Below are 24,947 nucleotides of genomic sequence, written 5' to 3' on the forward strand. Positions count from 1 at the left end.
AGCAGTGTGGAATCATCTAGACACAGAATGGAACAAAAGGCAGACAGTTTCTTTGAATATTGTCCAAGAACTACTTGGTGCTTAAAGAAATTACAAGGTTATTTCAAAATATGTACTTCAAAGTTGCTGTTTGTTTGTTCTTTTACATTTGTACAAACTCTGTTTTTGCTTTATATACAGTATGTGTAGTTGCCCAGATCCCAATATTTCTATGTAGCACTGTGAGCAACAAGTCACATTTGACAGACCTTGCTAAAAACTAAATTAGAGGTCCTTAATGGATGAATTTCAAGTCATTGGTGGAGAGTCTATTATTTTACCTTATACCTTTTATTTCTACTGAACACTGTTATATAAAGAGAGCATCCTAATTACTTGTCTAAGGAGCTTGGAAAGAAAAGCTTCAAGCTTAAGTTGCTTGAAGACGTTTCAACTCTCATTCAAGAAACTTCTTCAGTTATAGGGTCAAATGGTGGAGAGTCCCAGACTTAAGCTCTGTGGGACTAACCCACCCTATCATGTGATTTCCTGAGGTCAGAAATCACATTATTGGGTGGGGCTAGGTTTCACAATGAGTTCACCCGAAACCTTGGCTGATTGTGACCTACACCCATTTTCACACCTTGGCTCATGTCATTAGGTAGAAGATCATTAGGGGGTCCATTGTCCCTCTGTGGGTTACTCCCACAGAGCTTAAATCTGGGACTCTCCACCATTTGACCCTAGAACTGAAGAAGCTTCTCGGATGAGAGGTGGAACGTCTTCAAGCAACTTAAAGAAGTCCAGACGCTTTTCTTTCCAAGCTCCTTAGACTACGCTTACTTGGATGACTGAGAACCTTCACAGACACCCTAATTACTTCAAACCATCTACAGATATCTTTGTTCACAGTGGCTTTTATATTGTCATGTTCATGCAGAATAAGTGTTGCAAATTATTAACCAAGAAATACGATTGGTTCCTAAAGAATAAGAGGATTGAGTATTTGTTTTTGTTCCAGAAAGAAAGTCAGACTGAGGGCTTTTTGTAAGTATTCATGCTGTAGAGATCAAGAGCTTATACAGTGGGGCAAAAAAGTATTTAGTCAGCCACCGATTGTGCAAGTTCCCCCACTTAAAATGATGACAGAGGTCAGTAATTTGCACCAGAGGTACACTTCAACTGTGAGAGACAGAATGTGAAAAAAAAATCCATGAATTCACATGGTAGGATTTGTAAAGAATTTATTCGTAAATCAGGGTGGAAAATAAGTATTTGGTCAATAAAAAAAATACAACTCAATACTTTGTAACATAACCTTTGTTGGCAATAACAGAGGTCAAACGTTTACTATAGGTCTTTACCAGGTTTGCACACACAGTAGCTGGTATTTTGGCCCATTCCTCCATGCAGATCTTCTCGAGAGCAGTGATGTTTTGGGGCTGTCGCCGAGCAACACGGACTTTCAACTCCCGCCACAGATTTTCTATGGGGTTGAGGTCTGGAGACTGGCTAGGCCACTCCATGACTTTCAAATGCTTCTTACGGAGCCACTCCTTTGTTGCCCGGGCGGTGTGTTTTGGATCATTGTCATGTTGGAAGACCCAGCCTCGTTTCATCTTCAAAGTTCTCACTGATGGAAGGAGGTTTTGGCTCAAAATCTCACGATACATGGCCCCATTCATTCTGTCCTTAACACGGATCAGTCGTCCTGTCCCCTTGGCAGAAAAACAGCCCCACAGCATGATGTTTCCACCCCCATGCTTCACAGTAGGTATGGTGTTCTTGGGATGCAACTCAGTATTCTTCTTCCTCCAAACACGACGAGTTGAGTTTATACCAAAAAGTTCTACTTTGGTTTCATCTGACCACATGACATTCTCCCAATCCTCTGCTGTATCATCCATGTGCTCTCTGGCAAACTTCAGACGGGCCTGGACATGCACTGGCTTCAGCAGCGGAACACGTCTGGCACTGCGGGATTTGATTCCCTGCCGTTGTAGTGTGTTACTGATGGTGACCTTTGTTACTTTGGTCCCAGCTCTCTGCAGGTCATTCACCAGGTCCCCCCGTGTGGTTCTGGGATCTTTGCTCACCGTTCTCATGATCATTTTGACCCCACGGGATGAGATCTTGCGTGGAGCCCCAGATTGTGGGAGATTATCAGTGGTCTTGTTTGTCTTCCATTTTCTGATGATTGCTCCCACAGTTGATTTTTTCACACCAAGCTGCTTGCCTATTGTAGATTCACTCTTCCCAGTCTGGTGCAGGTCTACAATACTTTTCCTGGTGTCCTTCGAAAGCTCTTTGGTCTTGGCCATGGCGGAGTTTGGAGTCTGACTGTTTGAGGCTGTGGACAGGTGTCTTTTATACAGATGATGAGTTCAAACAGGTGCCATTCATACAGGTAACGAGTGGGGGACAGAAAAGCTTCTTCCAGAAGACGTTACAGGTCTGTGAGAGCCAGAGATTTTCCTTGTTTGAGGTGACCAAATACTTATTTTCCACCCTAATTTACGAATAAATTCTTTACAAATCCTATCATGTGAATTCATGGATTTTTTTTTTTTCACATTCTGTTTCTCACAGTTGAAGTGTACCTCTGGTGCAAATTACTGACCTCTGTCATCATTTTAAGTGGGGGAACTTGCACAATCGGTGGATGACTAAATATTTTTTTGCCCCACTGTATGGGCATTAGCTCCCCAGAAAGAGCTCCCCTGTTTAATTGTTATTGTGTTTTGTTCTTTGTTTTTCTTTGAGTAAAAATATGCCTGGTTGTGGTGCTTTAATTTTCCTGCCTTGTTGATGGTTAGAGGTGTTCCATTCATGTACATGAACACACAAGAGTGGCTATTTTCATACATAAACTTATAACTTAAAATTAAACTATATCCTTTGTCTCATTAACTTTATATTTCACAATTGGCACATTCTGTGAAGTTCATATTGTCTGCCTGCCTTTGAGGGACTTTGAGGGAACGTGCAACTTCACACAAACAGGGCGGAGAATTAGAACAGGGTAATTGGTGCTCTGAGTGGAGCAAGAAGCTTGTGATCCTTTTGAGTGTGGCAGGCATATGTCTGTGTTACTTCCAGCTGTCCTAACTGAGAGCAAACTAATTACATCATGTTTGCACAATGCTAATTAGTATCCTAATTAAAAACATAACCGCTTTAGCGGGGGGTGGATGAAAGTAGGTTCAGCTCTGGACATGTAACCTGTGTTCTTGAAAAGACCAGGACTTAGTCTTAAAAGTGCTCATTTGTTCACTGGTATGCCTATGTAGCATAAGAGAAACATTTATAATTATGAAGCTTTTAATGATGGTGTTTTTTTTAGTAGGTTTTTTCTATGTAATTATATACAAGCAGAGAAAGTTGTGTGAGTTTGCCACGCTGTTTTCAGAGTTTCATTAAAATTACTTGTACTTTTCTTTGTTTTTCAGTAAAAATACATGGATTTAAATTCTTTTTCTCGCATACTTCATCCACACACAAACACTATTTATTTATTTATTTATTTATTTATTTATTTATTTATTTATTTATTTACTCATTTATAAGTAACTCAGTACAGTTTATTTATAGAATATTTTTCACGGACATAAAGTGCCTTACAATAAAATAAGCAAATGTTAGGAGTAACCACAATAAAACATGAAAGCTAATAGAATTACACTTTAGTAGGAATACAAAACCATATTTAAAAAAACAAAAAGGATTTAAAAAAGAAGGCCTGGTTAAAGTTTTGAACGAGTCCACAGAGTCGAATGTATCTCTGCAAAAGTTGATTCTGTTCATCTGGACGTAGCGTTTTGTGGGAGAAACGTTTCGTCACTCATCCAAGTGACTTCTTCAGTCTCAGCTGACTGCAGGTTTCCCCAATCTTATAAACAGACATTTGCATAATGACTGAAACCAGCCCACTGAAAGAACAATGGGCTGGGAGGTCAGTTCCTTAATGTTAATTATGGAAATTCTCATGACCATTGATCAACAACCATTGACCGGTGTAGATAGAATAGAATAGAATTCAACTTTATTGTCATTGCACATGCACAGGTACAGGGCAACGAAATGCAGTTTGCATCCATCCAGAAGTGCTTTAGTGATATAGATATATTACAATATATATTAGCAATAATATAGATATGTGAGTATATTACAGAAATGGGTCTATTATGGTATGTTATAATGTACACGGTATGAAGTATGTTGTGAATATTCTATAACTATAAGTATGTACAGGCTGTAGTGAGTACAAGCTATGTACAGGATATGAACAGGATATAAATATGAAAAACTATACAGAATATGAAATAAATAACTTTACAGAATCTGGGATATACAGCTATACAGAAATGGGAACTATGCAAGTTGTAAACAGTTGTAGGATTAAAGATTATCGAATGTACAGAATGATTATTTACACAGAGCTATACAGTAGTGCAGTTAAGATAAGTGAGGGTGTAGATAGTTTCTACAGAGGCTATATAAAGTGCTAGTGGTTGTGAGTGGTGGTTCAGTCCATGTTATTATTGTGTTTGAGGGTACAGTTGTCCATTGTGGGTGTGTGTATGTTCAGTCCATGAGTTTAACGTGGGTCAGATGTCAGGAGGCAGAGTTCAGGAGTCTGACAGCTGTGGGGAAGAAGCTGTTCCGGTACCTGGTGGTCTTAGTCCGGAGGCTCCTGTGGCGCCTCCCAGAGGGCAGGAGGGTGAAGAGTCCATGTGATGGGTGACTGGGGTCTTTGATGATTTTCCCAGCCCTTTTCAGACACCGCTTCCTGTAGATGTCTTTTATGGCAGGAAGTGGTGCTCCGGCGATGCGCTGGGCAGTTTTCACGACCCTCTGCAACGCCTTCCGGTCCGAGGCAGAGCAGTTCCCGTACCAGACTGTTATACAGTTGGTCAGGATGCTCTCGATGGTGCAGCGATAGAAGTTCACCAGGATGTCTGAGGACAGGTGGTTCTTCCTCAGAGTCCTCAAGAAGAAGAGGCGCTGGTGAGCCTTCTTGACCAGCTTGGAGCAGTTGGTCGTCCAGGTGAGATCCTCGGAGATGTGGACTCCCAGGAACTTGAAGCTGCTCACACGCTCCACAGCCGTCCCCTTAATGTGGATGGGTGGATGTGGGTCAGCATTCCTCCTGTAGTCCACGATGAGCTCCTTGGTCTTCTCGGTGTTAAGCAGCAGGTTGTTTCTGTCGCACCACTCAGCCAGACGATCCACCTCCTCCCTGTAGGCGGCCTCATCGTTGTCACTGATGAGGCCAATCACCGTGGTGTCATCTGCAAACTTAATGATGGTGTTGGAACCATCAGCAGGTCTGCAGTCGTGGGTGAAGAGGGAGTAGAGGAAAGGGCTCATCACACAGCCTTGTGGTACACCGGTGTTCATTGTGATGGTAGATGAGCAGCGGTTATCCAGCCGGACATGTTGGGGGCGGTTGGTCAGGAAGTCCAGTAACCATTTGCAGATGAGGGAACTGATACCCAGGTCTGTCAGTTTCCTGATGAGTTGTGAGGGGTGGATTGTATTGAATGCTGAACTGAAGTCTATAAACAGCATTCTGGCGTAGGTGTTGTTGTTGTCCAGGTGTGAGAGGACAGAGTGCATTGCGATGGAGACTGCATCCTCTGTGCTCCTGTTCCGGCGGTATGCAAATTGGTGGGGGTCCAGGGTGGGGGGGAGACAGGATTTGAAGTGTGCTAGGACCAGTCGCTCTAAGCACTTAGTGATGATGGGGGTGAGTGCTACTGGGCGGTAGTCATTGAGGCTTGATGGGTTGGAGTTTTTGGGTATCGGGACGATGGAGGTGGATTTGAAGCAGGCCGGTACCACAGCGTGGGCCAAGGACAGATTGAATATGTCTGTGAGCACTCCTGCAAGCTCCCCAGAACACGCTCTGAGAACACGCCCGGGGATGCCATCAGGGCCTGCAGCCTTGTGGACATTGATCCTGCTCAGCACCGCTCCTACATCGGTGGGGGAGAGAGTCATAGGTTGGTGGTCTGGCGTCATGTCTGCTTTGGTTGTGGTTGTGGGGTTCCCTCGCTCAAAACGAGCATAAAAGTTGTTGAGCTCGTTGAGGAAGGAGACATCAGAGGATGCGGGGGAGGGTTTGGTGGTCCTGTAGTCTGTGATGGTCTGGAGTCCTTGCCACATGTGTCGGGGGTTGGAGTTGGAGAAGTGTTCTTCTACCTTCTTTTTGTAATGGTGTTTGGCTTTTTTGATGCCCTTCTTTAGATTAGCCCTGGCTGTACTGTAGGCGTGTGCATCTCCTGACCTAAAGGCAGTGTTGCGGGCCTTCAGGAGGAGATGAACATCCCGGTTCATCCAAGGCTTCTGGTTGGGGTACATGGTGATCCGTTTCTGGGTGGTGACACTGTCTGTGGTTTTGGAGATGTAATCCAGTACAGATGAGGCGTACTGGTCCAGGTCTGTGTGGGTGAACATATTCCAGTCTGTGTTTTTAAATCTGTCCTGGAGCACTGCGTCTGTCCCCTCTGGCCACACTTTAATTGTCCTCACACCAGGTTTCACACGTTGGATGAGTGGTGAATACCGAGGTGTGAGGAACAGGGAGAGATGGTCCGATTGTCCAATGTGTCCAATGTAGATGTACATAGACTGCAGAGTCCTGGCCTGATGAGGTAGCTTTTCTGTGTTGTGCCATCCGCTTCGCCAAAGGTTGTTTGGTTTTCCCGATGTATAAATCCTGGCAATCCTCCTGGCACAACACAGAAGAGCTACCTCATCAGGCCAGGACTCTGCAGTCTATTTACACCTACAGGCCAGTGGACACTCTTCCAATGATGAGGATGTACACATCTTGGACAGGGAGGAACGTTGGTTTGAGTGCGGAGTCAAGGAAGCCATTTACGTGAAAAGGGAAAGACCATCTCTGAATCAAGGAGGGGGCCTAATGGTACATCTTTTGCCATCTTACAATGCTGTGATTGCAGCCATTCCCCAACTCTCTGTGAATGGTACTCACGGCCATTGATCAGTGGGTTTTGGTCAGTGGTTGTTAATCAATGGTCACACACCATGGTGTCAATGGTGTGTTTAATAAGAAGTAGGTTAGGGTTAGGATTAGATAAATAGTCTGGAGCTAGTCGATTTAATGCTCTGTATGAAAGTATGATCCATCCATTTTCTTCCGCTTATCCGGGGCCAGATCACGGGGGCAGCAGCCCAAGCAGAGAAGCCCAGAGCTCCCTCTCCCCAGCCACCTCCTCCAGCTTATCCGGGGGAACACCAAGGCGTTCCCAGGCCAGCTGAGAGATATGATCTCTCCAGCGTGTCCTGAGTCTGCCCTGGGGCCTCCTCCTGGTGGGACATGCCCGGAAAACCTCGCCCAGGGGGCATCCTTGTCAGATGCCCAAACCACCTCAACTGGTTCCTTTCGATGTGGAGGAGCAGCTGCTCTACTCTGAGGCCCTCCCGAATGGCCGAACTTCTCACCCTATCTCTAAGGGAGGGGCCAGCCACCCTTTGGAGGAAACCTATTTCCGCCGCCTGTATTCACGATCTCGTTCTTTTGGTCACTACCCACAGCTCGTGACCATAGGTGAGGGTAGGGACGTAGATTGACCGGTAAATTGAGAGCTTTGCTTTTACACTCAGCTCTCTTTTCACCACAACAGACCGGTACAGCGGCCGCATCACTGCAGCCGCTGCGCCAATCCATCTGTCGATCTCCGGCTCCCTTCTCCCATCACTCGTGAACAAGACCCCGAGATACTTAAACTCCTCCACTTGGGGCAGGGTCTCGTCCCTGACCCGGAGTGGACACTCCACCCTTTTCTGGCTGAGGACCATGGCCTCAGATTTGGAGGTGCTGATTCTCATTCCCACCACTGAAAGTATGAGAATTTTAAAATTAATTCTCAAAATACCTGGAAGCCAATATAGAAAGTATAAAATTAGGGTAATGTCAACTTGTTTGCTAGATTATGTAATGAGCGTGGCTGTAACATTTTGTATCGCTTAGAGGTGGGAAAGAGATGATTTATCTAATATGGTAAATAGGATATTACAGTAATCTAGATGCAATGACACAAATGCATGAACAATTTCCTCCAATTCAGGGGAACAGACTATAGCTCCCAAATGAGTGTCCCCTAAGTGAGAGAAAGAGAGGAATGTGATCAAATATTTCACTGAGATTGCGAACACTGGAGTTCGCAGATGAACAAAAGGAAGCAATCACTGCACTCATTCTTAAAAGCTTTTCAGGAGGAGCCATAATCATGACCTCAGTCTTATTGGAATTTAAAACAAGGTCATTGTTGGAGAGCCAGTCAGTTATCTGGGATAAAAAGAGAACTAGGTTGGACAGCATATCCAGCTGGTGAGGCTTAAGACATATGCAGCTAAATGTCTTTTGCATAAAAATGATAAGAAATGCCAAAAAAAAAAAAAAAGATTGAGATGCTGGCTAAAGCAAGGATCTAAAAAGAGAATAATAACTGGTCTCGGATTGAGCCTTGCAGAACCCCAAAGGTCAGAGAAGAGTTAAAGGAAAACTTCCTTACCCTAACAGAAAAAGCCCTTTAAGACAAATAGGACAATATTGTCAACTGCATCAAATTCTATATAATTATAGACTGTAAATAAAAAAGCCTGATTGGACGGGCTTTGACTAATAGAAGCACAGTGCAGTCTGTCAGCATACAGTGGGGCAAAAAAGTATTTAGTCAGCCACCGATTGTGCAAGTTCCCCCACTTAAAATGATGACAGAGGTCAGTAATTTGCACCAGAGGTACACTTCAACTGTGAGAGACAGAATGTGAAAAAAAAATCCATGAATTCACATGGTAGGATTTGTAAAGAATTTATTCATGGAAAATAAGTATTTGGTCACCTCAAACAAGGAAAATCTCTGGCTCTCACAGACCTGTAACGTCTTCTGTAAGAAGCTTTTCTGTCCCCCACTCGTTACCTGTATGAATGGCACCTGTTTGAACTCATCATCTGTATAAAAGACACCTGTCCACAGCCTCAAACAGTCAGACTCCAAACTCCACCATGGCCAAGACCAAAGAGCTTTCGAAGGACACCAGGAAAAGTATTGTAGACCTGCACCAGACTGGGAAGAGTGAATCTACAATAGGCAAGCAGCTTGGTGTGAAAAAATCAACTGTGGGAGCAATCATCAGAAAATGGAAGACATACAAGACCACTGATAATCTCCCTCGATCTGGGGCTCCACGCAAGATCTCATCCCGTGGGGTCACAATGATCATGAGAACGGTGAGCAAAGATCCCAGAACCACACGGGGGGACCTGGTGAATGACCTGCAGAGAGCTGGGACCAAAGTAACAAAGGTCACCATCAGTAACACACTACAACGGCAGGGAATCAAATCCCGCAGTGCCAGACGTGTTCCGCTGCTGAAGCCAGTGCATGTCCAGGCCCGTCTGAAGTTTGCCAGAGAGCACATGGATGATACAGCAGAGGATTGGGAGAATGTCATGTGGTCAGATGAAACCAAAGTAGAACTTTTTGGTATAAACTCAACTCGTCGTGTTTGGAGGAAGAAGAATACTGAGTTGCATCCCAAGAACACCATACCTACTGTGAAGCATGGGGGTGGAAACATCATGCTATGGGGCTGTTTTTCTGCCAAGGGGACAGGACGACTGATCCGTGTTAAGGACAGAATGAATGGGGCCATGTATCGTGAGATTTTGAGCCAAAACCTCCTTCCATCAGTGAGAACTTTGAAGATGAAACGAGGCTGGGTCTTCCAACATGACAATGATCCAAAACACACCGCCCGGGCAACAAAGGAGTGGCTCCGTAAGAAGCATTTGAAAGTCATGGAGTGGCCTAGCCAGTCTCCAGACCTCAACCCCATAGAAAATCTGTGGCGGGAGTTGAAAGTCCGTGTTGCTCGGCGACAGCCCCAAAACATCACTGCTCTCGAGAAGATCTGCATGGAGGAATGGGCCAAAATACCAGCTACTGTGTGTGCAAACCTGGTAAAGACCTATAGTAAACGTTTGACCTCTGTTATTGCCAACAAAGGTTATGTTACAAAGTATTGAGTTGTATTTTTTTTATTGACCAAATACTTTTTTTCCACCCTGATTTACGAATAAATTCTTTACAAATCCTACCATGTGGATTCATGGATTGTTTTTTTTCACATTCTGTCTCTCACAGTTGAAGTGTTCCTCTGGTGCAAATTACTGACCTCTGTCATCATTTTAGGTGGGGGAACTTGCACAATCGGTGGCTGACTAAATACTTTTTTGCCCCACTGTATATTCTAAATTTGATTGCATAAATGAATATTTTTAAAATATTAGACATTCCATTGTGAAAAAGAACAATCAGTTGTAAAAAAAAAAAAAAAAAAAAACAGGCAGCAGCGGCTGTGTGTCTTCTGAGCGACACTGCAAAGCTGGATTTCCAACCAGAAAGGTTGTTAGAGACAGGGCTGTGGGGAGGTTAACTGAGCACTATCCTGTTCTGATTTTGACACACAGAATGCGCTGTGTGTCAAAATCAGAACAGCTGTGGTTTGGGCAGCTGCCTAGGTGCAGCTCTGGCTGCTTCAGACCTCAGATGCACGAGAAGAGAACGAGGGTGAGAAAAAGATGGAATGAATAAGCCCACCTTAATTAGGGTACATGAGTGGATAGAATAGATTTTGTCTGGGGTTTTTTTGTTTTGTTTTGTTTTTGGCTCTTTCAGGTCATTTTAATACACTTTTTATACATTTTTATACATTTTTATTTTTATACCACAGCCAAATTCTGTGGTAAACAATCAAGGCATGATTTAAATGCAGAACTTTAGGATCAATTAAAGTGCTTTAACAAAAGTACTGTGTTAACTGTTTAGGAATTATTTCCATTTATGTACATAGTCCCACATTCTCAGATTATCCAATTATACAAACCAACCTAATTTGAAATATATAGGTTTTTGTCCGGGGTTCCCCCCCCCCCCCCCCCCCACTTGGAATAACCTTAAATTCTCTGGACTTCATACATGAGAGCATCTATCAATTGCAGATTTTGACAGCGACTTTGCCAAAGGATTCTGTGATCATTCACTTTAGTTTTCTTTAATGATCTTCCAGGCCTTTGGGTGTTAACCAGCTGGCAAGTTCATTCCATTTTTTCCCTTCTTTGCACCAGATTGTTTTTCTACTCCTACAGTTTTTATATCTCTTTGTCTTTTGGTCTAAAGATGTCCTCCTTCGCTTGTATTTCATCACTATACAGCTCTTCACAGAGAGTTCCAGTGAACAGCTACCAAATACAAATTGGCAGCTTCTGATTCCAAATGCCTGGAATCAACTCGGGATCATTTATCCGCTTAATTTGTCCCAAGATAATAGGTGGCAATATAAGTGGTTGTGAAGCTGCTTGTCATTCAATTGTATGACTATGTTTGAGTGGACTTTAATTCCAAAACATTTAATAGAATACTTTTGTGAAATAGAAACTGACATCTGCCCACCACAGAGCATATATAGAGAGAATATAAATAGCATATTACAGAGGACTGATATTTTCAAAGAAATGCATTTTAAGTCACATTTTCTTTTGTTGATTATCTGGAATTTTTTTCAGAATTAACTTTAACTTTAATGGAAACCCATCCTCTTTTCATCCTGCACCCATATGATTTTGCAACTATGATTCTAACACAAATCAAATAGCCAAATAATGAAGTCATTTGGCAGCACTTTGTTTACAGAGCATGGTTTCAGATAATATTCTGCAAGAATGAGTAACAAAAACACCAGCAACCATACAGCCAATATACACAACACAAATCACTCTCACAGCACTCACAGCCAGTACATTCCCTCACAACATAAAGTGTCAATTATAAATCCTAACTAGTGATCAAGAATATAGGTTTTACAGGTGTGTGTGTGTGTGTGTGTGTGTGTGTGTGTGCGCGCAAGATATGATATAGGAATTCTGAAATCGGCAGTCACAAACCCACAGAGATGGGGGTTATGCAGTGGGTCGGTGTGAAAGTTAAGAGAGAGAGGATTTTGGAACTAGACTGGAAACTTTGGATTCGCTAGGTCTCTAAAATGAAATTATTGTACTGGCTTTCTTCTGACACTGAGGTCCAAATGCTGAAAAAAGCAATCGCATGTCAGTGAACAGAGACTAAAGACAGAAGCAAGCCTAATATGAAAGCACTTCACAGCGTGTAGAAAGCTTGCTCAAAGGTTGGATTAAAACACCTGTCAGTCCATGATGAAAATCATAAAACAACCCTTGGAAACTCATATTGCCTTCAAAAAACTTGATTAAAGGTTTGAATACTATTAAAACTGTAGGCCTAGTAGTTGTCAAATTATGATTTTAGAACTAGATTGGATGTATTTGTAGCCTAAAAAAACTACAAAAATGTTCTGCGGTTTATTATAGCATCCCCTTTGTGCTGTTTTTGAAGTCTTTTCAGTCTGTTAAATTAGTGTCAAGATTTTAGCATTGCATTCTATCTGAATCTAATATTCATCCACACGTATTTTAGACTGTTAAAATTATATACTGAAATTAAATATAACTGATCATTCAAAACCAGCAGGCTCAAATATAATTAACCTTTATTTTCAAATCTTACAATGTCAGATGAAATGAAACATGACTTTCACCATGGATTTGATTTTTGTGCCAAGATCAGAAAGTACAAAACACAAAAATAAATACATAGAGATAAATAAGAACTGTTTATCAAACGTTGAATAAATACATCTGTACACACTTTAACAACTTGGTCATTTTTGGAACAACTAATTTCCCACTGCTAATCAAATACAGAAGGCCATAGAAACTCTTAACCACTAATGCAATTTAGGCATACAGTGGGGCTGGCGCCTAGCCCAGTTGTCATTGGTTGAGAAGCAGGGTATGCTGTGGACAGGTTGCTAGTCCATCACAGGGCTAATACATAGAGACAACCACATTCACACCTATGACCAATTAAGAATCAACTCTTAACCTTGTATACATATCTTTAGACTGCGGTTGGAAATCAGAATATCCAGAGAGAACCCATCCAGGCTTAGGGGAAACATACAAACTCTACACCAGAAAGCCCCAGCCAGCAGATTGAAACCCAGAAACCTTCTTGCTATCTTGAATTTATTCATAGCTGTGTAGAGTAGTGCAATACTTATTTTACTCAAAAAAGAAAGCTTACAAGCAAAGGGCTCACATTTATGGGCCCTGGTTGTATGCATACTTTTTCAAGAAATTATTAAGTCATACTTACATTGACTATGGAATACTCTTGTACAAGCAGGCTTCATCTGAAAATTAATTTCACTGTTATCGAGAGTGACAGTAAAAGATTAGAGTAGAGTAGAGTACTGGGGATACTTATCAACAATATCAGCCACAACTGTTTAGTACATGAGTTGGAATGTGGGACTTGATTCACTATGAATAAATCATGAGCCTTCATACAGTACTACTTTTGGGGACATGCTTTGTGTTTCAAAGTAAGGGCCTGCACTTTTATAGCGTTTTACTTAGTCACTATGGACCCCAAAGCGCTTTACACTACATTCAGTCATCCACCCACCCATTCACCCACCTATCCACCCACCCATTCACACACTGGTGATGGCAAGCTACATTGTAGCCACAGCCGCCCTGGGGCGCACTGACAGAGGCGAGGCTGCCGGACACTAGCGCCACCGGGCCCTCTGACCACCACCAGTAGGCAACGGGTGAAGTGTCTTGCCCAAGGACACAACGGCCGAGACTGTCAAACCTGCAACTTTCCGAGTACAAGACGAACTGTCAACTCTTGAGCCATAATCGCCCTAAGTAATGCCACTACAGCAGACGGCCCTAGATTTCTGTGCCAGGCCTATTCACAATGTTACTCCTTGAGAGGCTGAACCCTACACATCACTTCTGTCCCCAGTAAATCTGTATAGGGGGACTGATGAGGTTGGTGCTACAAAAGCCAAGCCATCTCTGTCTGTGTATTCAGGGGGAACTGTCCATTTTGAAACCACCAGGATCAACGCCAGCTTCTTATGTCTTCTTTTCTGAACAACTAGCAGGACTGCACAAGCATCCAAGAGGGTGGATGGTTATGGGTTGGCAAGAGATCTAAAATGACAAAGTAGACGTGTCATTTGGATAAAAAAAAAAAAAAAAAAGAAAGAAATCTTCCTCAAATTTTTGGATTCTCTTTTGGACTATCTTATCGCCTACTGGCTTTACTGTGGACATTAAGTTTGTCAGTTCAGATGCCTGGAAAGGGCTGCAATGTGGGGGAGATTTTGTGTGTGTGTGTGTGTGTGTGTGTGTGTGTGTGTGTGTGTGTGTGTGTGTGTGTGTGTGTGGCACAGTGAAATAGGTTCTCTGTGATTTTCAGTTGTAAGTAAACAGCAGCTACACTTCTACCACATATTGCAATTTTTCAGTGGTGGGAGGCAGGGACCCCTGAATATAGAATTTATTGAGCTTTTTCCCACCTGTTTTAAACTCCGGGAAAGCTACTAGAAAAAAGAAAGCACACCAGCGTATGTGTTGCTTCATTGAATATACCAGTAGTTCCTGCAGAGGTTTTAACAAGCAGGTGAAGAAGTCAAATGCCCTTGCAAATACATTTTGCTATGGTTTTTAAAAAAAAAAAAAAAGGTCAGCATTGCTCTCCAGTTGTCCTGCTAAACAATGGTGGGAAAGCAACAGGAGAGAAAAAATGTCATTTTTCTACAATAAGAAAATACTTAACTGCTTAAGTGAAGTCCGTTTTTCTGATGACTGGTGACAAAACTTCTTCATTGCTGTGTAACGGCAACCTTCACTGTTTTTTTGTTTGTTTGTTTGTTTTTTGTTTTTTTGAGGGGGGGGATAGGACAACCTTCACTGTTGCTGTGAAGGACGTTAATGATCTTTTCTTTTTTCACCAGTAGAAGTGATTTGAATGATGGAGTCTGGAAACAAAGATATTCTTAGACATCCAGCATGTGAGGATATAAAACGTATAGCTTTAGAAGCCACTGACCATTTAATGGCTGTTTGCACTGGAAGTGTTTGAAGAGGTATAAGCTTAAGTGTTTATTACAATAGCACTCATTTGCCCAAGCAATTCAAGAAAATCATCTTGAAGGACCGTAATGAGTTTTGCAATAGCTCAGCTCAGATGTCAGTAGCCGTGAAGGAAAGTCTGCACTGTGCTAAAAAGAGGATATTTTGCATAATTGCAGTGCACAAATGCAAGACAACAACATAAAGCTCATTAATTAACATGTGGAAATTGTGGGCTTTTATCATCAGTCCTCACTTCTGCCATCACTCAGCAAGTTATGTGAAGAATAGCTCTTGAATACAGATTAAAATTACAGCCATTCTGACCACATTCTGTAATGTTCCAAGTTGTTTCTGGAATGCAAAGTACAGACTGTGCAAACTGTAATCAGGACCACTACAGTTCTGCATCAATTTATATTTGGTTGTGATGTGTTGTTAGGGGACCTCTTTGCCCATCAATGCACAGAGCAGGAGAGCAGCAGCAAAAGCAATAACAGCCCCGGGTGCAGAACAGAGAAGGCATCTGCAACAACAGACTTTGGATAGAGTTACTGTAAGTGTCAAAGTGGCTTGTAGCCACAGCAGCAACTATAGGCACACTAAAGCAACTTAAAAATGATATGTGCCAATTGGATGCATGGGAGGATATCAACTGAGTGCATTTGTGAATCTACCAGGATTGCAGGCACATCTGTTACATGCATATTTATGAAGATCTATTCAAGACCTTTCCATATATCTTGCTGACTGATGGCTGAAATTCAGTGCTTGTTTATGCATATATAATTGTATTTTTTTATAAATCTGTATAAAGTAACTTGTACACCGTGCCAGGATTTGATTATGTTTTACAAGATGAACAAATGACACTCATATTCTGCATACTGTTTGCAATGTGATAAATTAAGTCTGCAATACTGATTAACGGCAGAAATTACTGAGTGGGTGATCTGATGGCACAGTACCTGATAGGATTATTTCCTTCCATTTAGGCGTGTGTCTGCAGAGAGTTGTGCACTTTATTGTCTCTGTGTTGCTACACATGTGTTCAGAGATGCACAGTCTGAGGTTTTGCTGCAAGTTGTTTCTGTTTTTGTGCTGTGTTGAAATTGTCTAAGGTATGACAATTTGTGCAGCTGTCTCCACTTCTTTCACATCCACCTGAGAGGTAGATAAAGAGTGGAGTGAAGACTTGTCAGCCTGTTTGATAACGTTTAAATCAAAGTTCTGCTCGGGGCATACTCGTCTGAGCCCTTTGTTACAGAGATCTGCTTCACACTGACAACAATCTCAGCTTGAGCAGCAAAAAGTTGAGCTGGAATAATTTTGAGCAGATTCAGAAAGCTTTAGAAATTGCTTAGCCTGTCAAAACTCTGAGCATTTTTTTTTCTTATTAATGCAATGTGGATTTACCTGTAGCCAAGTCACAAATAGGCTCTTTTAAAGGTTAAGTTGTAAAGGGTCTGAGAAAAAAAATGCTCAGAGGCAAAATTGGATAAGGAGGCTGAGTGTGCCTTTGCCTTTTTTTTCCGTGTGGAGATCAGTTCATAGCAGGTTAGAGTAAAATGTCAAACAAAATTCTTACTTATTTGCAGCATCTCAACAAGGTTGACTTGACCTGTGGGAAAGCACTGACATTTAAACTGTTCCAAATTATTCACCTGTGATGATTTCTAATTTACTTTTTCTAGTGTATCCAATGTGCTGTGTGATAGAAATGAGCCTTTTATTATCCCTGTATTTAGGTGTGACCATGCACTTATCCCCCAGGGTGCACTCTGCACAGGTCACCAGGTCTATCAGAGAATTAACATGGATAGAAAGACAACTGCTGAGAGCATGACCAAAAAGTTGACTCTGTTCATCTGGACTTTTTCAGTGGACGAAACGCTTCGCCACTCATCCAAGTGACGTCTTCACTCTCAGCTGACTGCAAGTTTCTCCAGCCTTATAAACAGTACATTTACATAATGACTAAAACTAGCACGACTAACGAACAATGGCAATGTTCGTCGATGAACCTTATAATAAGGTTCGTCCATAAAACATTTCTCCCACTGAAAACACTATGTCCAGAGGATCAGGAATTAACCTTTTGTGATTTTCTTACCTGGATGATTGAGCATGCATCAAGATACTCAGAGCATGGTGGTGTAGTGGTTAGCACTGTTGCCCCACAATAAGATAGTCCTGCGTTTTAATCATGTCTGGGGTCTTTCCGTGTGGCATTTACATCTTCTCTCCAGCTACTTCCTCCCACAGTCCAAACACACAGATGAGGGATGGATGGATATGTATAATGCAAAAGTTACTCTATATTTTTTTTTCAGGAACACGTTGTTCTAAAAACAAGAGTCTGGGAAAATAACGGGGGAAAATGCTCCTCTTTCAATAACCATAATAATTCATTAAAATTGTTATAATAATTAATCCAGTTGTATGTTAATCATCAAAGAGTAGTAAACAGTTACCGACTAAAGTGAAAAATTTAATATTTTAATTTCAGCTTTAATTAACATTTTCAAAAAGAATACTTGTGCTGAGCTGCCTTTTAATCTTTGTGAGACATTTGGGAAGTCACTCCACCTCAGCCTTCCAAGTTATCTAAGCTTATGGGATTTCATCATCTGCTTAATTGCTTACCCTAATTTGCTTTGCTGGCACTGTCACAGCCCCATTGTACTGTTATCAAATCACTGGGCACTGTAATTAACTTTACATTGTAACCACCACCTCTGTAACTGGTGCAGGCCAACTGTTAAATGGTCTTCATTGTATTTTTTTTTCTGTTCTTGCAGAATGAGTATACATGTCCACGCCCCCTACCCGGTGCCTGGTTGGGAGATTTGCCTACCATCCATTAACCCTCAAACGGACTGCTTTCGGATGATGCAGCAAACCACAGAGACGCAAGGAGAGAGACATGCAGAGAACCCACCAGGATCCTACTCCCATAGTTCACATTTAAGGACACACTTACAATGGCATTCCATGCTAACAAAGGCAACCACGGACCAACACAAGGAGACACTACTGTCTTTTTTTTTTTTCTTAAAATTTTCTAATGTCTTTTTTTGGCCTGTGGTCTTTGGTCATTGGCTTTGCTCCGTTCCATCACATCGCTTCATCACTACACAGATACTGACACTGATGATTGTGAACATACAATCTTACTGTATGTTGCACAGTAGACCTTTTGATGAAAACTCATGAAAACTAACTGGATGATTATGAACAACAACCAAGCTTATTGTATAGATATTAACAGCTTATTGTCTCCATGAGGACAACGAGGCACTGTACAAATTCAAGATGCTTTAAAAAGTGTAAACCGAGCAATGAGTCGTCAATGAAAATGCACTGAACAAGTAATGGTGATCTGTTAACTAATTAGTTAACTAATCTGTTAACTAATCTGTGTATAATTTAAAGTGGGCTTGCATATTTTGTTTCCATATGAAGCATCGTTCTGTCATTTTTCACTTTTTTTACTTTTTTTTTTTTTTTTTTTAAGAAAGACTATTCAAAGGCTATGATGTAAATGTGCCTCACTGGAGCAGAAAATTTATGGAACGAGTCACTGAGTTTTTAAGCACCTGCCAGTAAAGAGGAAGTCTGACGTCTGGTGGAAATTAAGTAAGCAGCTGGAATCTCCATTTGGAGCTTGTGGAAAATTGCCTGAAGAAGGCAAACTATCCCCCAGCCAATAACATTTGGTGAAGATGTTTGCTTATTTGCTTTTTTGAAATTATTTTTTTAAGTTGTCATAAACTGCAATCAAACTTTGACTGTCTTGTACGATTTGGAGGACAGCAAGGGCAATCAAACGCAAATGAGGGGATAAAAGAAAAAAAAAAGTCCTATCAAGGATAAAATGTGATTTTCTGAAATTATAATGTCGTTAACGTTGTACTTTATATATATAAATATATATATGTGTTTCTGCAGTTTTCAATGACAAATACCAAAGAGCCAAATGGATACTTCTTGGCTTTTGGCTCTCCCAAATAAGAGCCATAACAGATCCAGGAATGGTTCTTTTAAATGAAATAACCCCCCCTCCCCCCAAAAAAATCTTAAGCTAGCCTCAACACCCCTGACGTACAGCAGTGCTCCATTACTGAATCGGCTTTTCTCATGTGTATAATGTGTATGTCTTTGTGGAAAAAAAAAATCTTACAATTACAGTCTTCATAAGGAAGATGACTCTGAGCACTGCTTTACATTGTATGACTTTTGTTTAATACATGCTTCACTTTCCTTAAGATAATCAGCCCACCTCTCTCCTCAAAGGAGAGTGCAGATGTTGCTGTGTGTAGTTCCTGCGTGTGCTTGTGTTTCATTCGTTTTGAGTTTGACACACCGAGTTTTGGATTGTTTGTTTTGGACCTCTCGACATAACCTTTCTACGGCGGAAAATGATAATTTTCTATTGTAAATTTCTGTCCCTCCTCCCTTGAATTTGTTGATATTTAGTAAGCAGCTGTATTCTTTATTCACTTTCGACAGTATGTTTTATAAAGAAAATAATGACTTTATTGGTGAGCAATATGAATTGGTCCAATTAAAATATTCATTAATCATTTTTCTTGGGTTCTAGCTATGTGTTTGAGGCATTTTCTTTGGCATGCACTGGAATTTAATAAGCTTGTACTTGTTTCATGTCTCCATTCACAAATGGTGAAATCTGTCTGATTCCCCACAGATCCCGAGTGTCGATGCTGTCACACCAACATTAGCCTCATTAATTTAGAGAGCAGAACATTGATCTCTGTTTGACCATTCTGTTCAAGGTGATGCTGCAGGCCTCACCATGCCTCTAATTATGCTTCCTGTGTAATGTGGGGGCCCTGCTTAGTGAATTTGCTCCACATTTGCTGCGCTTGGAACATGTCAGGCTGTCAGCTCAGAGGTCCAGATGGCCAATCTGTCGGGCAGTCTTTATACTCTTCTCTACCTTTATCCCCCTGCAACTCCCCCTTGCTCACACTTTCTTCCTCCTTTCTGGGTGCCCATACTTGAGTCGTTTTTAGTTTCTTTATATTATTATGACATACAAGGCCAATCCTATGCATAACAGTCTCACTCTTAATCCTTTCTTCCCCTCCATCTGCCTCAAAGCATCAGTGGACTCAAATTTATCAAAGGAGATTTATTCCTGATACTATCTAGCTATACAGATTATAAAACTTGTTGCAAATAAGTTATGTTTGAAATGGGTAAAAAAAAAAGATTAACACCATATACTTCAATAATGTAGGTTTCATTTCTGGGCTGTTCCATTCGAGTGCAGTAGCTTCACGGAGCTGATGAAGTCAGCTGGTCATGTGTCAAAGTTGTGAAATTTCCAATGGGAGTGAATGGAAGTGTGAGTGGTTCATTAATCAGCTATTTATTGACAGCGCACAGTAGAGACAGACAGTAAACACGCAGAGAGATGGGGGTCGGCCTGCATCCAACAGTTAATATTTGTATCGATCAATACCCCAGTTGTGTGCTTAATTAATTAATAGAATGATCTAGTCCAAAAAAGAAAATGGCACGATAGAGGAACTCTTCCAGCAAATGTGTTGTGAAATTCAGGAGCACAAAAAAAGATATTCAATTTGCAGTTATAGAAAATACAAATGCAAAATCTGAGACTCTGCAACGGTGGGCTTTGTTTGCAATTATAGACTTCCACAATGATGTCTGAAAACATTTAAATAGCATTTATCAGGCACCAATAGTAAACATTTACCACAATCAAAAAAAGGGTTGCAATTTAACGTCTCTGCCATTTGTATTTTTAGAAACGCTAGACTAGCATTATTTAATTTTAGAGAAGCACTACTTTGAATGGCCTGTTCTTCTCTATTGCGTATTATACATTTCTGTGTTTGGTCATATTTTCTATATTTCTCTGTCGCCTTCTCTTTTTTCCCCCCCTGTCTATCGGTTTTATTCGCCACTGTTCTCTATGATCTCTGTAACTCAGTCTCCGTCTCCGGTGCTGCATGTGCAGTGGCAGCACAGACAGGGCTGTATGCCTGAGAGCAGACACCATGCATAATTCATGTGATTTGGGCTCCCTGTTGACCCGAGTCCAAACAGTTGGCAGTCTATAACACTTGCACAGAAAAGCCCCAGGAAGAAGATGTTAAACTATGAGGAAAATACACTGATGCAAGATTCATCAAGCCAATCCCGTGACATCGTAAACAACGTAACATTCAGACATCATCGCTGTCATCTCAGGATATGAAAGAATAGCTTAAAGTATCTGAAAAACCTTTGAAGCAGCTGCAGTCACATACACTGCAAGTAGGACAATGGATCATTTGGAGAATTTAAAAATATGACATTACTCTAAGAATTTATGATAGCAGAGATGTCAGATTATATGACAAATGAAAGAACAAAACTGAGAATGTATGTAAAGGCAAATTTGAAGAAGAAAGGAGTCAAAAATTATGAGAGACCCTGTTGGGCCTTGATCTATAGTGTTTTCATCCATTGGAATGCTTCCAATTGGAAAAGGGATGCAAGAAAACATTATTTTTTCCTTCCCTGCTCTTGGTCGTCACTTCAAACAAATGTGCCACTAATAAATTTGCCTAGCCTCAACCTGACTCACAACCGAATCATTCTTTTTTTATGTAAGGCATGTTAATTTGATGTGACACTGTAATCTGAAGTTTCATTCAGACAGTAGGATTTGTATTTTTTTTTTAATGTTAAAATAGCACTGTGTCTGCTTCTCTAGGAATGACTTCTAATCACTCATAACCTCATATAATCTCCAACTTGGAGCACAGCTCACCAGGTGGCTCTCACTTTAATTACGACTGCTGGAGCTATTAGTCAGCGACTGCCTGAGAGAAGTGAGTTAGAAGCTAAAATATCGAACTCCATCAGTGAACGAATGGCAAATCTTTACGTAAGCACCAGTCACATCACTGCTTTCACAACACACCAGGAGTGGCGATCAGCAGATCATCTGCTTAAGCCATCTGCTCCTTGCTGGGGGACTGCAGGGTTCTCGTTGAGATCATCTTCAGTCATTGCCAACTGCTGGTCTGATATTTTCACATGCTTCCATCTCCTTTCTTTTTTCTTCTTTTTTCTGGGGGGGGAACACCATATATACCATGACCATGTATGACTGATCCTTTAAAAGACATAACTGAGTACATATTGAAATACACCTCTGGAGCATTTTCTTAGCTTCGTTAACTTTTGGGGCCCTACAGTACCTTTACAGTAACATAAAGGAATACCTCTTTACAGCAATTCCAAAATTAACAAATGTCAAGAAAATGATGCATCTCAATTAGCCATGTCTCATACAATGTGAAGTTAATGTGGGCTATTTTATACATCAACACATTATATGGTATGTGCATCTGTGGGGCATCATTGAAAAGCCACGCCTCAACAAAGCATCTCCACCCACTGCAGGGAAAAACATAATGAGCTGGAATGAATAATTTTAAACCGAATAATTCACATAACATGTAGCAGAAAGCTAAGATTGGAGGAGCTGATAATAATCATCTCATGGGTATAAAAATCTACAATCTATGTCTTGGAGCGATGAAGTGCGATGTAGAATTTGCAAGAAGCAGATCACCATAAAGTACCTGAACTTAAATGTTACCCATGAATGCAACTGGACTGAGGAGCAAAGTTTACACATATACACGGATTAAAAGAAGTTCAGTAGTTTAGATGGATTTATCAAAACGGGCTCTCTTATGACCACATTTGAGACAAAATATGTTTCTAATGTTTACCTGAGTATGAAATGTGCTGAGAAAATGTGAAGAGGTCAACGTCCTGTACACAGGGATTTTCCCAACAAAGCCAATTGTACAGCCAATAATTGTATGTGCAAGACAGCAGTAGACTTTACATTCTGCCAGCATATGAGCTTCTGCTAAGCCAAGAGGAAACAATAACCAGCAAAATCAATGTATCCCATAATATTCATGCATGAGCACAATAAACCACAATAAAACCTTTGTGTTGGAGCTGCCAGACAGTGCAATACAGAAAATTTAGGTCAGCCACAATAAATAAACTCATTATCAATAAAAATGCAAAAGCAGCACCTGAAATGAGTTCAGCATTTGTGCAGAAATTAATACCCAGGTCACAAAAGACATCAACCCACCATAAAAATGTACTTATTTATTTAATTTTTTGATTTTTTCATATATATATATATATATATATATATATTTTTTTTTAACTAACTGTAGCTTGCAGCATCTAAAGTGATAATACGCCCTTCTTTGGGAAAACCAAGGTGTTGACAACAGCAGGGAAAGACAAACAGAGCCTGTTAGAGTATGGCAACTGATATGACTAACCGCCCCCTGAGGTGTACCCTGTTTCTTTTTCCTCCTCTAAACTGTTTTGTGTTCACTTTGTTAGCAGGCTAGGCAGCTTAATAACAGAATTAAGAGATTTATGTTGGACGATGCTACAGCAAATTTAAGCATGCACAGCAGAACAAAGCAGTGCTTTTAGTTTATCTGTGGACATGTGTGCTTGAGATTACCATGCACATTGGCCACACATTTTATTAAGTAGTGTTTCTGGACAGTTTCATGCTACACTGCGCATGCTCAATGACATTATTGATGTTCTCCAGAGTGATGGATGTCTGGAGTATTTCTCCAAAGCAAAGGGGTTTAAATGTTGACTCAATTAAAAGGACAAAGTTACTTTAGGGAGGCTGGGTATTTCAAATGAGACTGGAATTCAAATATGCCTAAAAACACGTGGATACAACCTTGCATATTATTTGTTCCATGAAACTGAACACATAGTTGTGGTAGTTATGTCCAAATTAAATCAAGTTTACCAGTAATCAAAGATGAAAACAATAATCAAAATCTTGTACAATAAATGAACTAAATGCCGTGATAAGATTCATAGTCATGACTTGCACAAAGATGCTTAAGAATAAAATGAGGTGGGTTTTTTTTTTTGATTTTATACAGTGAGAGCTCTTCAAAAGTCTAGGGTTTGCAACTTCAAAAGCTGAGCTCTCTGTGGAAACACTAAGAGACTTATATGGGCTGACCTAAAAGGTCAAGGCCTTCTAGTCCATTTAAAGCTTGCAAAACAAGCAGGAGAAGCCCTTCAGCCAGTTCTGAGTTAAAATGAAAGCCAGCAATGAGAATGAAGCACAAGGATAAGGACCTGCCAGTTCCTTGAACAGAAAGCAGATAAGCAGCATTTATACATACAGTGGGGCAAAAAAGTATTTAGTCAGCCACCGATTGTGCAAGTTCCCCCACTTAAAATGATGACAGAGGTCAGTAATTTGCACCAGAGGTACACTTCAACTGTGAGAGACAGAATGTGAAAAAAAAATCCATGAATCCACATGGTAGGATTTGTAAAGAATTTATTCGTAAATCAGGGTGGAAAATAAGTATTTGGTCAATAACAAAAATACAACTCAATACTTTGTAACATAACCTTTGTTGGCAATAACAGAGGTCAAACGTTTACTATAGGTCTTTACCAGGTTTGCACACACAGTAGCTGGTATTTTGGCCCATTCCTCCATGCAGATCTTCTCGAGAGCAGTGATGTTTTGGGGCTGTCACCGAGCAACACGGACTTTCAACTCCCGCCACAGATTTTCTATGGGGTTGAGGTCTGGAGACTGGCTAGGCCACTCCAGGACTTTCAAATGCTTCTTACGGAGCCACTCCGTTGTTGCCCGGGCGGTGTGTTTTGGATCATTGTCATGTTGGAAGACCCAGCCTCGTTTCATCTTCAAAGTTCTCACTGATGGAAGGAGGTTTTGGCTCAAACTCTCACGATACATGGCCCCATTCATTCTGTCCTTAACACGGATCAGTCGTCCTGTCCCCTTGGCAGAAAAACAGCCCCATAGCATGATGTTTCCACCCCCATGCTTCAC

General features: G+C 41.1%; 1 protein-coding gene across 2 annotated transcripts in view; it reads left to right on the forward strand.

Moving 5' to 3' along the window:
• The window catches only part of lrrtm4l1 (leucine rich repeat transmembrane neuronal 4 like 1), a 65,716-nt gene extending 46,090 nt beyond the window's left edge, over nucleotides 1-19,626 (forward strand). Inside the window, exon 3 of one of the 2 annotated variants that reach the window (XR_013099477.1) lies at nucleotides 17,821-17,907. Coding sequence is in view for 1 of the 2 variants with exons in the window: in XM_024803002.2 (XP_024658770.1) it covers nucleotides 17,821-17,886 (66 nt within the window). In the remaining variant the exon portion in view is untranslated. Of the gene's footprint in view, nucleotides 1-17,820 lie in introns of both variants that reach the window. The other variant, XM_024803002.2, reaches the window with a different exon arrangement.
• Nucleotides 19,627-24,947: the final 5,321 nt, after the last annotated feature.

Source organism: Maylandia zebra, linkage group LG7 (genome assembly GCF_041146795.1).
Source record: "Maylandia zebra isolate NMK-2024a linkage group LG7, Mzebra_GT3a, whole genome shotgun sequence".
Lineage (NCBI taxonomy): Eukaryota > Metazoa > Chordata > Actinopteri > Cichliformes > Cichlidae > Maylandia > Maylandia zebra.